Genomic DNA, 13,520 nt, shown 5'->3' with positions numbered 1-13,520 from the left:
GGTGCTCCGCTATTATATCTGAAAACCAGGCCATTTTAGATTAAACTGTTTCGCTAGGAGCAAATTTTGCTGAATTTTCTATTGGATTTGGCGATTCTATCCCCCACATAAACAAGCAGTGACGTCAAAGTGAAATAGGGCAATTAATTTACATGATGATGATGTTAGCAAGACTGAAAACTTAATTCAAGTTGTTGCAACATTTTTTTAAAATACTTCCTGCTTCAGGAAGGGGTGTGGAGAGCGAGGACTGGACACCACGCTAAACTTCAGGTTTTTATTTTATTACTGATAAGGTCTTTGCTACTAAATGGCTCTTGGGAATTCAGCTGATACTTAGCACCAAATGCATGGATCTCTTCTTTCCCCTCACACTTGCCTGTGTAGCGACTCTCTCCTTCCCCTCCCCTCCCCACTCTCCTTCCCTTCCCAAACACCTTTGAGAGCCGCTATGCACGCTACTCTCGCACATACATTCTTGCACCCGGCAGAAAAATTACAGTTAACAGCAACTTGACTAATGATAATTGAGTTAACATTACTCACCCCCCCCACACACACACACTACATTCCTGCAATATGTACTTACAGATAAAAATTCCAAAAGCTTTTCTAGTGACAAGCCAATGGATACCTATAAGATTTAATCAGCCACATAATTATGCCAGGCTAAAATATTGACGTAAAAGCAAAACCTTATATACGTTTCACAATATACATGTATATATATATAAGAAAAAACAAAAATCAGAAAAAAATCCACAGGTCGTCAATCAATTCAATAAACAGTATTTCACCTTTTAAAGCGCGATAAAGACCACAACATCCCCTCTTTTTTTCCAAGCAATGAAACCACTCATCATCCTGCTTTGAGACCTAGAACAAATAAAATTTTGTTATGAGAAATGACCACTGGATGCAGGTTGTGATCTTGGTACAACAAAAAAGGTTCCTAACTATACTACGGTTTCACACATTAGTCCTGCATCAGAGTAAAGAAAAAATATGAAGAAAATTAAAGTAGGGAATGAGCAAAAGTAAAAAGCTCAATGATTAACGAAGAGAACAATTCCTTCCATTCAATTCCATTTTGCATTCCTGCCATCCCATGGGGATTATAGCAACACATCAATTGAACCAATCACAGTGGACAAAATCCGAATTTCATGTTGCAAGGTCCAGCAGCAGCTGCAACAAGGGTGTGGTGCCTATTACCTACGAGTAGTTTATATAGTTCCTTTTTAGATTTGATTAATCCTTACATATTATTTTCAAACTCCAAAGGGAGTGGCCCCCTTTTTTGAAGAAAAATTTAAGGAGATCAAAACACTTCAAACGGCAAAGATCAAACCCTGTGATGTGCGTAGCAAATTATTTATTTTGCTTCTTAAATCAAATAGAATCTTAAAATAAATATTGCTGTGTACCTCATGTTCCTTTGTGAGTAGACTTTGAAGCCAAAATTAATATAAATAAATAAATATCGGCTATAAGACTATACAGTCGACTCTCTTTGAACGACCACTCTCGTAAGCGACTATCTCCCGTATGCGATCACCTTTTGAAATTCCCATTTTGTTCCCCGTAAACTCTGTAAAAAAAACTCTCATAAGAGACCACTCTCGTAAGCGACCGCGACCACCTTTGGGGTTAAAATTTTGGAATTTTTCATTGTTTTCCCTCTCCCGTAGGCGACCACCCAAGAGCCAGTAATGGTGACAGATATTTTAACAATAAAAAATTTAAGAACATAGAGTCATCGGATATTAAAAACCCGACGAAATATTGACAATTACAGTACTGTAAACATATAGCACATTCAAGGTTTTGATTAAAATAGTTTAATCGTTGATACAGTAGTTTTAACACGTGAGTTACAAATTATAAATGGTTTAGGCTTCTTGTGTTTGGGATTCTCATTGTTTGGGCTTTCTGTGTTAACTCTCTAGTAAGCGACCATCTCCCGTAAGCGACCACTTTTTCCTGGCCCCAGGGTGGTCGCTTACGGGAGAGTCGACTGTATTGTCAAGTTCAAGAGAATATCGAGTCATGCTGAATGAATTTGTTTAAATACTATCGCTTATCGTAATTCTGACTCTTGAATCCCTGTTCTCCTCATCGATCTTCGCTTGTACATGTTCGCTCAGAACTTAATACTGATCGAGTAGATGAATCATGAATAGATAAACCAAAACAAGCTTTTGCCGCCCATGAAGTTCATTGAAAATTCTTAGAAATAATCACTTCGAAATCATCCCTATCTTCTCGGCTTGTTCATGACCCTTGTTTACGAAATCGATGAATTAATATTTCTAGTTCTGCTGTCTTGAATCACGACGGTCAACGAAATAAAGCATGCGTAGACATAAACCTGTACCACGTGATCTGCTAGCTCCGCCCTCTCATAATCACTTGACAACATAGTTACATTGATTGGCATCTGGTACATGATAATTGTTTGGACTATAGACGGGATTCCTATAGCAGATACCCGCAAAGATCTCTTGGGTAAGTTCCTGAAGACCACTGGGTAACTATTGCGCAACTTTGCCATTTTTTTCGCGGAGGAAAAAAATACAAAAAATACAAAATAAATAAATAAATAAAGGCATTTTACGACTGTGATACCACAGATATCCCAGTAAAAATTAATTCCTGTTCAATGCTACAATACAGATACAATACTTCTATTTACCTTTCTCCATACAAGTTCTCTTTTCTCAAAAACCTCATAAAATTCTTCCAAACTGCATACAAATAGAAATATCTTGATTCGAATACAAGTTAATAGGTGCAAACATTATAAAACCAACTTTTTAGCACAATAGTAAATGCCAGAAAGCGTGAATTTTTTTGATCATTAATTTGTGTGGGGGAGAAGGTTATTATATTATCTATATTGGGCTCCCTGTGGGAAAACCAATTAACGCTAAAAAAATATTGTACTACGTTTTTGCTTGATTTTCCCATTCGTTTTTGTTTATGGAGGATACTATATTGGCCTTAAATACAAAACATTTAATAAAGTGCATTTCTTTCTGATATTATTTTCACCTTACACTTTTATCTAAATTGGGCTTCCTATGGGAGTTCTAACATGAAAAACGGCGCGAATTTTCAGTTCGCGCAAGCGTCAAGAAGATATAAGGCATCGCGATCCAACGTTACGAGGAGGAACGCCGGGAGCCATTTTTATTGAAGGTTAGTAAATACATAAAGACAGTAAATTATCTATTCATATTTACTTCAGACCGCCTTTAACGTCCTTCTCAAGCGATTTATATGCGAGGTAATTCTGCAGGACATCTGAAAAGCAAAGAATACTCAGTCATCTTTGACAATTTCTTTGAAATATTGTTAGAAAATATTCTCATTCGTACCGTGTTTTGCCTTGAAGAATTTCATGCGCCTCAGGAATTGTGGTAGTGTTATCCAAAGTGAAGGCTGGAAGGAAAAATATAACTAAATTCAAACTTAAAGTTGATGTTAACTAAAGCTTTTAAAAACATGTAAAGGTTCTTTTAGTCATATATAATTTAGAACCAATATTGTGATCAAACGCCCTTTGGCGAACTCATGGATACTTGTTGCACTTTTCGAAGATTGGTCTTCTTGTGCCCTATTATGCTTGTTGACATTCTCAAAGGACTCTAAATATTTCGCTCGATTAAATATTTCAAATACTCAATTTATCTAGTAAGATGAGTAATCTTCCTTTTTATTTTTATTTTAACACCTAGTTCTTCGCTATTTTGTTGAGTTTGGAAGCGAATTCTGTGATGAATTTAAATTGTCTGAACTTCAATTAATACGAAAGACGACTTCGACTACGACAAACGCTTTCTCTCTTTTTAATTTCAAAGGCGGGCTGTGTGTTTTCCAGGAATCATTCGACCTACGAGCTCAAAACTGAATATACAAGATTATCGGCCGTTTATGATAAAATCGGGACGATCAACATAAAGCGTTGCGTCATGCGTGTTGATTTACATTACTACTTATCTTGACCTTCAAGGGTCATGGCTCCTACATTTGTTTCAAATGAAACTATTTATTTACACTGTGAACTAAGCAAATGTTTTATAGAAATACGTTTAGAAATGCTATTTATTTTGTCTTCATCCAAGTCGGTAAATTAATGATTATTTATTCGAGCGAATTCTCGTTAGACCTTCGCACATTTCAACATACAATCTGAGCATTGCTTCGGCTGTTTGTAATCTTGTATGTGTGGCGATCAATCTACTTTTTATTCAGTACGGCTTATTTAAATGACAAAACTGGCCGAACTTCCTTCAAAACTCCATTGGAATTGTTCTTTTTTTTCGTCTTTTGCTATTTTTTCTACGATCTACGTACATCTACATTGATTATTTTCTTAAGAAGTCACTTAGCTTGATCACTTGATCAGTAATATTAAAACTTCGCTCGATCGAGTTTATGAGATTTTATTGCTGAATATCGCCGTGACTTTGAGCTGTGCTTGAAATCAGACTCTCTTCTTGAGTTCTAATTAAAATAGCTTTTTTCGATAACCGGCTCGATCTACGAGTCTTCAGTCTTCTTCTTCGAAGTGTTGACGTTGTACCTAATAAGCGTGTTTGTTTACTTTTTAAAATACATCGCAAAAAAAAGTTCTAACTCATTGAAATTTTATTTCATGCGTTAATTTTATAATTTTACTTCAATTTGCATCTTTCCTTGATTCTTTTAGTATGAATAATTCGAAGATAAAACTATGTGCGAGTGTGCGCATGCACAGTGGGCCCCCACTGCGTCTACAAGTGCTAGCCGAATATATCCCACATGGAACATCAGCATCTCGTTTCCTCATATAAATATCAAAGTAATCTTTATTGTAATATAAGAGCTTTATGCTTGTTAGTATCGTGTAACATTCGTAATCAGATGACGTAATACGATCGACAAACGTTTAATTATCGATCTGCTAACATCTTAGTGAGTGAACGAGTGAGTGAGCGAGTGATACATTTGCATATTCAGACTCCTCACAATAACTCGTTTCTATGCTTCGCATATCCACGAGTTAAAAACGAATAGATTGCGCATTGTTGTACTCACCTCATCTTCATTATTAGAAGAAAATAAATAGAAGCCTATGCAAATAGAGAGTAAACATTTTAACTCTTAATTATTTAAACTCAGAGTTAAAAATATGGAAATCTTTGACATTCTTTAAAATATTGTTAGAAAATATTCTCATTCGTACCGTATTTTGGCTTGAAGAATTTCATGAGCCCCAGGAATTGTGGTAGTGCTATCCAATGTGGAGCCTGGAGGGGAAAATATATAACTAAATTCAAACTTAAAAAAGGTTCTTTTAGTCATATATAATTTATTTTGTCTCAAACATCCTGTGCTCACTAAACCTTTTAATATAAAAAAATAATAGTCATCCATTTCTTCATATAAAGAATTAACCAATTCAAAAATGATTATCATACGCTGTGAATACTTACGTTCTTATCGCAAAGCAAATCGTAGGCACGTCTTGCTGCTTCTCTTTCATGGAGAAACAACACTCTAAGTTTGTTCTTTTCTATGCTTGTGAAAGCTTCATAAACGACAGCAAGTAGCTGTGAAAGTGTTTTTAAAATGAATTGATTACATAATTTCAAACTTTCAAATGAGGGCATTTAGGGATAGTTTCCTATGCGGCTGCTATTAGTGTTTACACTAATAGCGGCAGTGTAGGAGACTCATTTAGGGTGACAACTTATTTATGTCTTTGGCATTTGGGGTAGGGGAGGGGGAGGGGAGAAGTGAGGTTGGGTAGCTGGAAATTCTTAGACCCCACACACATTGCGTGTTTCTGTGTGCTTCGTAAAAAGATAATCAAGAGACCAACCCTTATACTAAGCCCCCCCTCCCCTCTTTCCCTGTAAATTATATGGCAGGCACTCCCTCTTTTACCAGCTCCTCCTAGACATAAATAATGAATGGTCCCTTATTTTTATAATTTATGTCACTCAAAACTCAAGCATAGACCTCTGAATGCTCCATCTACCAGGTCACTACAGAATTTCCAGTTATTCGAAAGTCAGCAGCATGGCCTCTAGACATGCAAGAGATGAAGAGTAGACTTGCAATGCAAGGGATAACTCTTTATATTGATATTAGTGTTAACAGATTTGAAATCCTTGAATTAGTGTTTTGGGTATGAAGTAACTTACCAAATTCATTAAGAAGTATATAGCTATTGAAACATAGGTGACAAAGAATATGACAGACCAGCGAGACATGGCATAGGATGGCATCATTATATCAGGATAGCTATGATTTATATTATAAAGATACAAATAATATTACAAAATGTTAATGAAATAAATTATCATTACATAAGTAATAATACCAGCTTAGTTAAATACTAGTGATTTTTTGTTTTTGTTTTAGCTAGTGAATCTTTCTAATTTAATACCCATATTGACTACTAAAATAGAATTTTGGTAGTAAATTTTTGTAGCAATATATATTTTTATGTAAAACGCTATGGCTAGTGAAACCCAACGATTCACTAGCCATGAGTCTTTAAAGGGGAAAAAATCAATTTCTAAAAACTGAACAGTATTCCATGGCAATATCCCTTATATGTCTCTCTGGCAGTTGTCTTTTAAATACAATATTCATCTCAGTATATAACCAATATATTATATAAAAATGGATTTCAATAATTAAAACATACTTTGCAGTGGTTAAGAGTACAAACAGGCTGACAAAACTTCTCTCAAAAGTTGCAAAGTACTAAAATATAAACAAAATAAACAGTAACAGTAATAGCATAATAATACATATGAACAGCATGCTAAACTGCATGGCTAGATAAACCTAGAACAAATATTGTAAGAATGAATAGATTGTGCATTGTCATACTCACCTCATCTTTAGTATTAGAAGAAAATAAATAGAAGCCTATGTAAATACAGAGGAAACATTTTAACTCTTAATTATTTAAACTTAGAGTTAAAAATGTGGACTTTTTTTCTTTTCAATTTTGATGTTGGGTTTGGGTATATACATACTGGTTATCAATGGCTGAGATTCGTGGATGGGTGCATTTATTACACTCTTAGGGTCGATACCAGTGTGATAAAGCCATGAATAAAAACCATATCAGTGAAGTGATATGATATCGATATACGATAGTGAACTGAAAATTGTACATTTTGTCATTTCATCGACCCTAAATGTGTAATAAACAAATTATCTCATGTTAAGAGAATGATATCTTTTTTTAGATTCATGAGTTTCCATGTGATATCGCTTACTGGCTCGCAGCTTTGCTCGTTCATGATATCATATGGAAACTCGTGAATAAAAATGATATCAAGCTCTTAAAGGGGCACTTGGATGAAAATGGATAAAAATTGGAAATGACTTTAAACTTAGTTAAACGTGTCTATATGGCCCCAATAGTAGCCAAGCAACATATTTTCTTCACAGTAAAATGTGAAGATAACAATTATCCGTTTTATTCAGCATCTAAATGTGGAGTAAATGACGTCATTTACTCACCCCTATTGTTCTTTCTGCTTTTGAACAAAATTTCTCAACTGCAAATGGCTCCTATGCTAAAATGTTCACTATTCTGGTTTACATAATCATAATGGAGTCATATTATCCTCATATACTTCAGTTACTCAGACTTTCAAAAATTGGGGCGTTTCCATCCAATTGCCCCTTTAACATGTGATATCTCTATTTCCCACTGGGTTACAGGAGTTATCATAATGGAATGCAGGCAACTATTTTTTGACATAAAAACTTATATCTTACCCAACATTGAAGATATAAAGATGAAAAATAGTAGCAACAGCACAATACCGAGAATTCGAGGAAGAGAGAATAGTATTTGTCTTAAAACCCTAAAAAAGTGAAGAAAGTATAGTAACAAAAAATAACGTAATAATTTCAATTATTTCTTAAATCATTATAAATTAATTTACTATATTTAAAATGCAAAATCACCAAAAAAGAAAGTATTTCTCCTATAGATAAGCACTGTCAGATGTACTAGTTACCTTCTAGTTCCTTTCAGGTATTCGCTGTCAATCAGAAATAGGGGGCGTAGTGCTCTAGTAATTCTGATATGATTCTCACTTCGTATTAATACCACTATAGCTTCAATATACATAATACATAGCACAATAAACTGAAAAGAAAAATTAAAATCTTTATTGAATTTGGTATTATTACATTTTTTGAATAAAAAACACAGCACCTACCTAAACTTTTTTTATTTTATGAAAAAATACGATATTTAGAAATAATATTTGTGTCTTTCCAGAAAAGATCCATATCCCCTACAGAGGAAATTTGTAAAAGGACCTCCAACCCCCAGGAACTTCCAATTTTCTTCCATGCAAACTCTGTAATTTTGTTTCTTCTGACCCCCTTCCCCAACAGAATTGGTAATTCCTTCCATGGGTGGGGTATGAATATTTTCTGAAACTACACATTTACATCAGACAAAATGTATTGAAACAACTTACTTTGAGAAAGGATCTCTTGTGCTTTAAAATTGACTTTACTCCCTGCCACTTGATTTTGATAAAAACTCCACATGCAATAATTGTCAGTGTTAATATTTCCATTACACCATGCACCTGTTAACCCATAAATCATTAAAATGTGTATAAAACATTCAAATCAGGTTGACTGACCTTTGGGATAAGAACAGGATATTAGTATTAAAAAAAAGAATGTAGCACTACCTACTATCTAGGAACAAAAGGCATGTGTAGCATGCTATAGACTGATACATATGATTATATAAGCTTTGCCTCAATAAATAACACAATCAGCAATTTTTGTTCTGAGAACGGGAGGTAGAAACCCCCCTCCCTTCCATTTCTTATAGCAAGCTTTGCTCAGTTATGGCAATAAAGCATGCTTTTCAGTTCACATCTAATGCTAGCACTAATTCACAGTCCTTAAACTGGTTGGATCAGTCTAACACACCTACGATTGCTTTACAGTATGCAGTTCATTAAGAACCTAAAGCATCCCTATTGAGCCCTCCCTATCAGATAGTAATTATCCTGATGGCATTTGAAATGATTTGGTGTCATGAGCAGAAAGGGCTAGGGCCTTCCTAAGATTCAATACTAATGATAAAAGAATTGTTTCATGCTTCCTCAAGAGAATTTTGGAAGGGACAATTACAGTTAGAAATTGTGGGTTTCTTCCTAATATATGAATATATGGCATACATACAGAGAAGGACATTTTGGTTTACAGAGTTAGGGCATTTTTATTGAGGTGTTGTGATAAAAAAATCACACCCTGTGGTGCACTGTGGTGATGGTAAATTGTGTGGGATGCAGTGTTTGTGTTTCTATTAAGTAAACCTACAGTGTTCAGATCCCCCCTCCCCCCTCCAATGTTCCCCTCCATACATTGTCCTTGTTCTATTCTTTTCATAAAAGAAGCTAGTCATAATTATAACTATAAGCTAGCATCTAGCAACAGAATGATTGTCATAGCTAGAATGTCACTTACAGGAACTGGGAGTATTAAAACATCCTCTGTTGAGACTGTTTCAACTTTAGTCTTTTCAGCAAGTGCTAAGCTTAATAACAAAGTTGATGCCATCAAGTCCAAAATGTTGTACCATGTGCTGTGGGCTATGTTGTACCATAGTCTTGTTCTATCTGTTGGATGGTTATCAAATCTGTCATTGTCAAGTCCTTCATTTAAGTATATTGCAGCATCCTAAGAAGCATCAAAAAATCTACGATGAGTACTAATAGTTCTTTTAAACTGTATAAAGTTTGACAATATAAAACTAAAATATAAAGATAAAACCAAACCTGGACCAATAAATAAGTCTATAAATTGACCAGTATCTAATCTAAGCAAGTCATCAACTATTAAACACATGACAACATAATGATTTAATTAGTCATTCACGTATCCTCTTGAGACGGTTTTCTTTGTAGTGCTAGAAAAAAATCTAAACTTTCAGCTTTAGTAGTAGTGTCCCGGTTCAGGGACAGCTTTCCACGTGACCAGATTCTAAGAAAATGGTTTGACACAAATTCTGAGAAAAAAACAATTATCACTTTTTTCTCTTTTTTGAGTAGAGAAATTGCGATTTTTATCTGACTCGCCCCAATCTCCACTCAGGATAGTGTCAGTTTTCGACTATTTTGAGATGTTTTTTCAAGATATATCAAAAACGAGAATGGTGAGCCCGGCCCATTTTTTATTTCAGATTTTTGATAAATGCAATGCTCTTCATTATATATCAAAATATGAAGGAAAGATTATTGGATAGATTTTGAAATATTTTGATGGGAATATTTGACGTGCAATTTTTGGACGTTCTTAGGGGCGCATATACCTTCATTTTTCACTAATAGTTCAAGAATCATAGTCATCCAATGACTTTGATGGATTTCATAGTTTAGATTATCTAGTAAACTTCGAGTTATAAATACGTTTTGTTATGTGAAAGCAGTGAAATGCAGGTATGTGCGCCTCTACGAACGTCCAAAAATTGCACATGTCAACTATTCCCATCCAAATATTTCACAAAATCTATCCAATAAACTTTCCTTCATATTTGGATATATAATGACGAGCATCGCATTCATCAAAAATTTGAAAATAAAAAATGGGGGTCACCATTCTCGTTTTTGATTTATCTTGAAAAAAAACTGACACTTTTCCGAGTTGAGACTGGGGCGAGTCAGATAAAAATTGCAATTTCTCTACTCAAAAAAGAGAAAAAAGTGAAAATTGGTTTTGAACATGTTTCTTATTTAGTTTCCGTAAGAAAAATGCCTAAAATTTGTTAGTTCCATGCTTTTAGTTGCATACGCAGAAAAATGCGCAATGCAAAACAAGGGAATTACCTTAAAGCTTCCGGTTGCTTCCGTATTTCACTATAAATTTCATACTTGACATATTTGGAGAGCATCTAGCGAAAAAACGAGTATGGTGACCCCATCTTTTTATTGCAGTTTTTAAGTGTTCATAACATAATTAATGTCCATGTAAAGTTTCAGGACAAAGTTATTGGCAAAATTTCTTTAAGGGAATTACCTTAAGGCGACAGCGAGTAGAATGAGTACAGTGAATGCAAAAATGAGCGACAACATATTAGACCAACCTATACCCACTATTAATACACCAATCTTACGACCAGTAAGAGCAACTAGAAAGCTTGGATACGCTATCAAACCAACACAAGATGAAATCCGGTTAAACCAATTTGCTGATTGGATTTTATCGCATGTGCCACCAGAGATCAAGAGATCTGTAAGCAAACGTGTAGAAGCGTTGAACAGTCAGGTCAATATGATTTATAATAGATTAAGAAATGGTATTAGTAAAAGAGAGTGGCGCGTTGAACGGATTCATTACTTCATATAGGATAAAAGGAGTTGATAAGACAGACCCAAAAGTATTCATACAGGATAATGAGAAGAAGGTTTTAATCCCTTTGAATCAACTAGAAAAGCCAATTAACTTATTAAACTCTTGTTAGAGTGTAGATTTCACAAGATGGAGAACAAAGAGAAGGTCTATACTTATGGACACTTCCACTCGAAAGTAGAGATAGTTACAGAAGCAACTAAATTACTAGAGCTTTATAAAAGGCTAACAGATGATATTTTAGAAAAGGCTGAGCAACTTCTAAAATGAAGAGTCTGAATGGATATTGATATAGTGGTTAGCATTGATACCGTAAATCCTCTATTAGCCCCCCCCCCCCTCTCAAATAAGCCCCCCTCTTGAGCCCCCCCCCCTCTCAATTAAGCCCCCCTCTCTAATAAGCGCCCCCCCCTTTTAAAAGGAAGAAATTTGTTAAGCCCCCCTCTCTTTTTAGCCCCCCCACCTCCCCTCCCCTTTACAACTATTTATGCTATTTATGTATTCAATAGAAAATAAAATTTTGCCTAACTCCTTTCAAAACAAATTTGTAAAAAACTCCCAAATCCATAATTATCCAACTAGACAGTCAAATAATTATAGACCTGCTTTCTGTAGAACCAATATCAAACAATTCACAGTAATAAGTCAAGGGCCAAAACTGTGGAACATGCTACCCAATCACATAAGGTCAGCAAGTTCAAAATCTATTTTCAAAATTACACTAAAAAAGCATCTCATCAGCTGTTATGTCTAAACACTGATCTTTACGTGCTTATTAATTTAATCTATCAATTGAGTTTAATATCTGTATTTTTTTATTTTTTTTAATTAAATTGTAAATGAACTCTTTATAATTACTGATCATTGTAAATTAATACTTTCTAACTTTAACTTCATGTGCACTAATATGTATTTATTTCTATATATTCATTTTTTATATATGACAATATACACCTTCATGCTTCATCAAATAATTATATCTAAATTACCCAAGCTTATATAAGACACCTCAAGAATATAAGCCTATGGTTTCTTCTTTAGGTGTCTTCCTTCTGGATATATATACATTCAATTATAAAATCTGCAATCACTATTTCTTTTATTACATATTTGTACAATTATTGTTAATAGAATTTTGAATACTTGTTACTATATTTCCAGAAAGGTAGATTGAATAAACTGATTGATTGATTGATTGATTGAAAACTAAAGAATCACGTGTACTGATTGAAGGTGATTTATTTACGTCTTGATACGGTAGCTCACTAACATAATTGTAAATTATACTTGAGAGACTAACACAGGTAAATCAAATAATAAAAATACCATGTACATCACTACAGATTATGCGAGACGGTCAATAGTAATGCTTCCGTTTAATTCTGAGTTACAATCATACTACATGCTGACAGCGTACAACCATAGTTAATATTAACTATTAACTATGGTACAACTTACTGCGTTTCGACTAAATCAATAAGCTTCCCCTCTCAATTAAGCCCCCTCTCTCCAATAAGCCCTCCCTCAAACGTGCCTGAAATAAATAAGCCCCCCGGGGGGCTAAATAGAGGATTTACGGTATTCATGTTGCGAAGTACGACCCTGTTGCAGCTAAATCATACATTGATCTTCCACAGAAGTTGAAGTTGAAAAAGGCAATCGTTAATCCAGAAAACGACGATAATGGACTATTGCTTCTGCAGCATTTCCTATAAAATACACATCCAGAAGGAGTATCAAGGGTAATGCTAATAGCAAACACTGAGAAATTAAATTGGGAAGGTAGTGAGTTTCCCGTACAGCTCGAAAAGATTATGATCTTTGAAAAGAATAATACCGCATATGGGATAAATGTGTATGGATATGACAATGAGAAAGCATACCCGCTTAGGATAAGCAATAATGATAGTAGGGAGAAGACGATAAGCCTATTGATTATTTCGATTCGATTTTGAACCATTACTGTTGGATAAAGAACATGTCTAGGTTTGTTACAAAAAATGAACATGCTAGATATTTCTGTGAAAGATAGCTTAACACGTTTAGAACGGACGAAAGCCTCCAGAAGCATTCTGAATATTGTAAGAACCAAGATGCTGTAAAGATTACGCTACCAAAGA

At 34.5% G+C, this 13,520-nt stretch overlaps 1 protein-coding gene across 5 annotated transcripts in view; it reads right to left on the bottom strand.

The window, feature by feature from the left end:
* The window catches only part of LOC116287068 (two pore channel protein 1), an 88,379-nt gene that overhangs the window by 28,305 nt on the left and 46,554 nt on the right, over positions 1 to 13,520 (bottom strand). For 3 of the 5 annotated variants that reach the window (XM_089032846.1, XM_089032843.1, XM_089032845.1), the window contains exons 3-17: positions 9,520 to 9,732; positions 8,511 to 8,624; positions 8,040 to 8,170; positions 7,795 to 7,883; positions 6,896 to 6,930; positions 6,704 to 6,762; positions 6,195 to 6,294; positions 5,481 to 5,597; positions 5,231 to 5,294; positions 5,083 to 5,117; positions 3,381 to 3,444; positions 3,246 to 3,306; positions 2,696 to 2,747; positions 798 to 876; positions 590 to 634 (exon numbers count right to left, since the gene is read on the bottom strand). The exons of the other annotated variants lie outside the window; for them this stretch is intronic. In XM_089032846.1, coding sequence (XP_088888972.1) covers positions 590 to 634; positions 798 to 876; positions 2,696 to 2,747; positions 3,246 to 3,306; positions 3,381 to 3,444; positions 5,083 to 5,117; positions 5,231 to 5,294; positions 5,481 to 5,597; positions 6,195 to 6,294; positions 6,704 to 6,762; positions 6,896 to 6,930; positions 7,795 to 7,883; positions 8,040 to 8,170; positions 8,511 to 8,624; positions 9,520 to 9,732 — 1,258 coding nt within the window. The remainder of the gene's footprint in view (positions 1 to 589; positions 635 to 797; positions 877 to 2,695; positions 2,748 to 3,245; positions 3,307 to 3,380; positions 3,445 to 5,082; positions 5,118 to 5,230; positions 5,295 to 5,480; positions 5,598 to 6,194; positions 6,295 to 6,703; positions 6,763 to 6,895; positions 6,931 to 7,794; positions 7,884 to 8,039; positions 8,171 to 8,510; positions 8,625 to 9,519; positions 9,733 to 13,520) is intronic. 5 annotated transcript variants of the gene reach the window in all.

Source organism: Actinia tenebrosa, unplaced genomic scaffold (assembly GCF_029948245.1).
Source record: "Actinia tenebrosa isolate PJP-AT-01 unplaced genomic scaffold, QUT_ActTen_1.0 PGA_scaffold1__47_contigs__length_23844297, whole genome shotgun sequence".
NCBI lineage: Eukaryota > Metazoa > Cnidaria > Anthozoa > Actiniaria > Actiniidae > Actinia > Actinia tenebrosa.
Note: the sequence above shows the minus strand (reverse complement) of the source record. Positions and strands in the feature narration are given on the sequence as shown.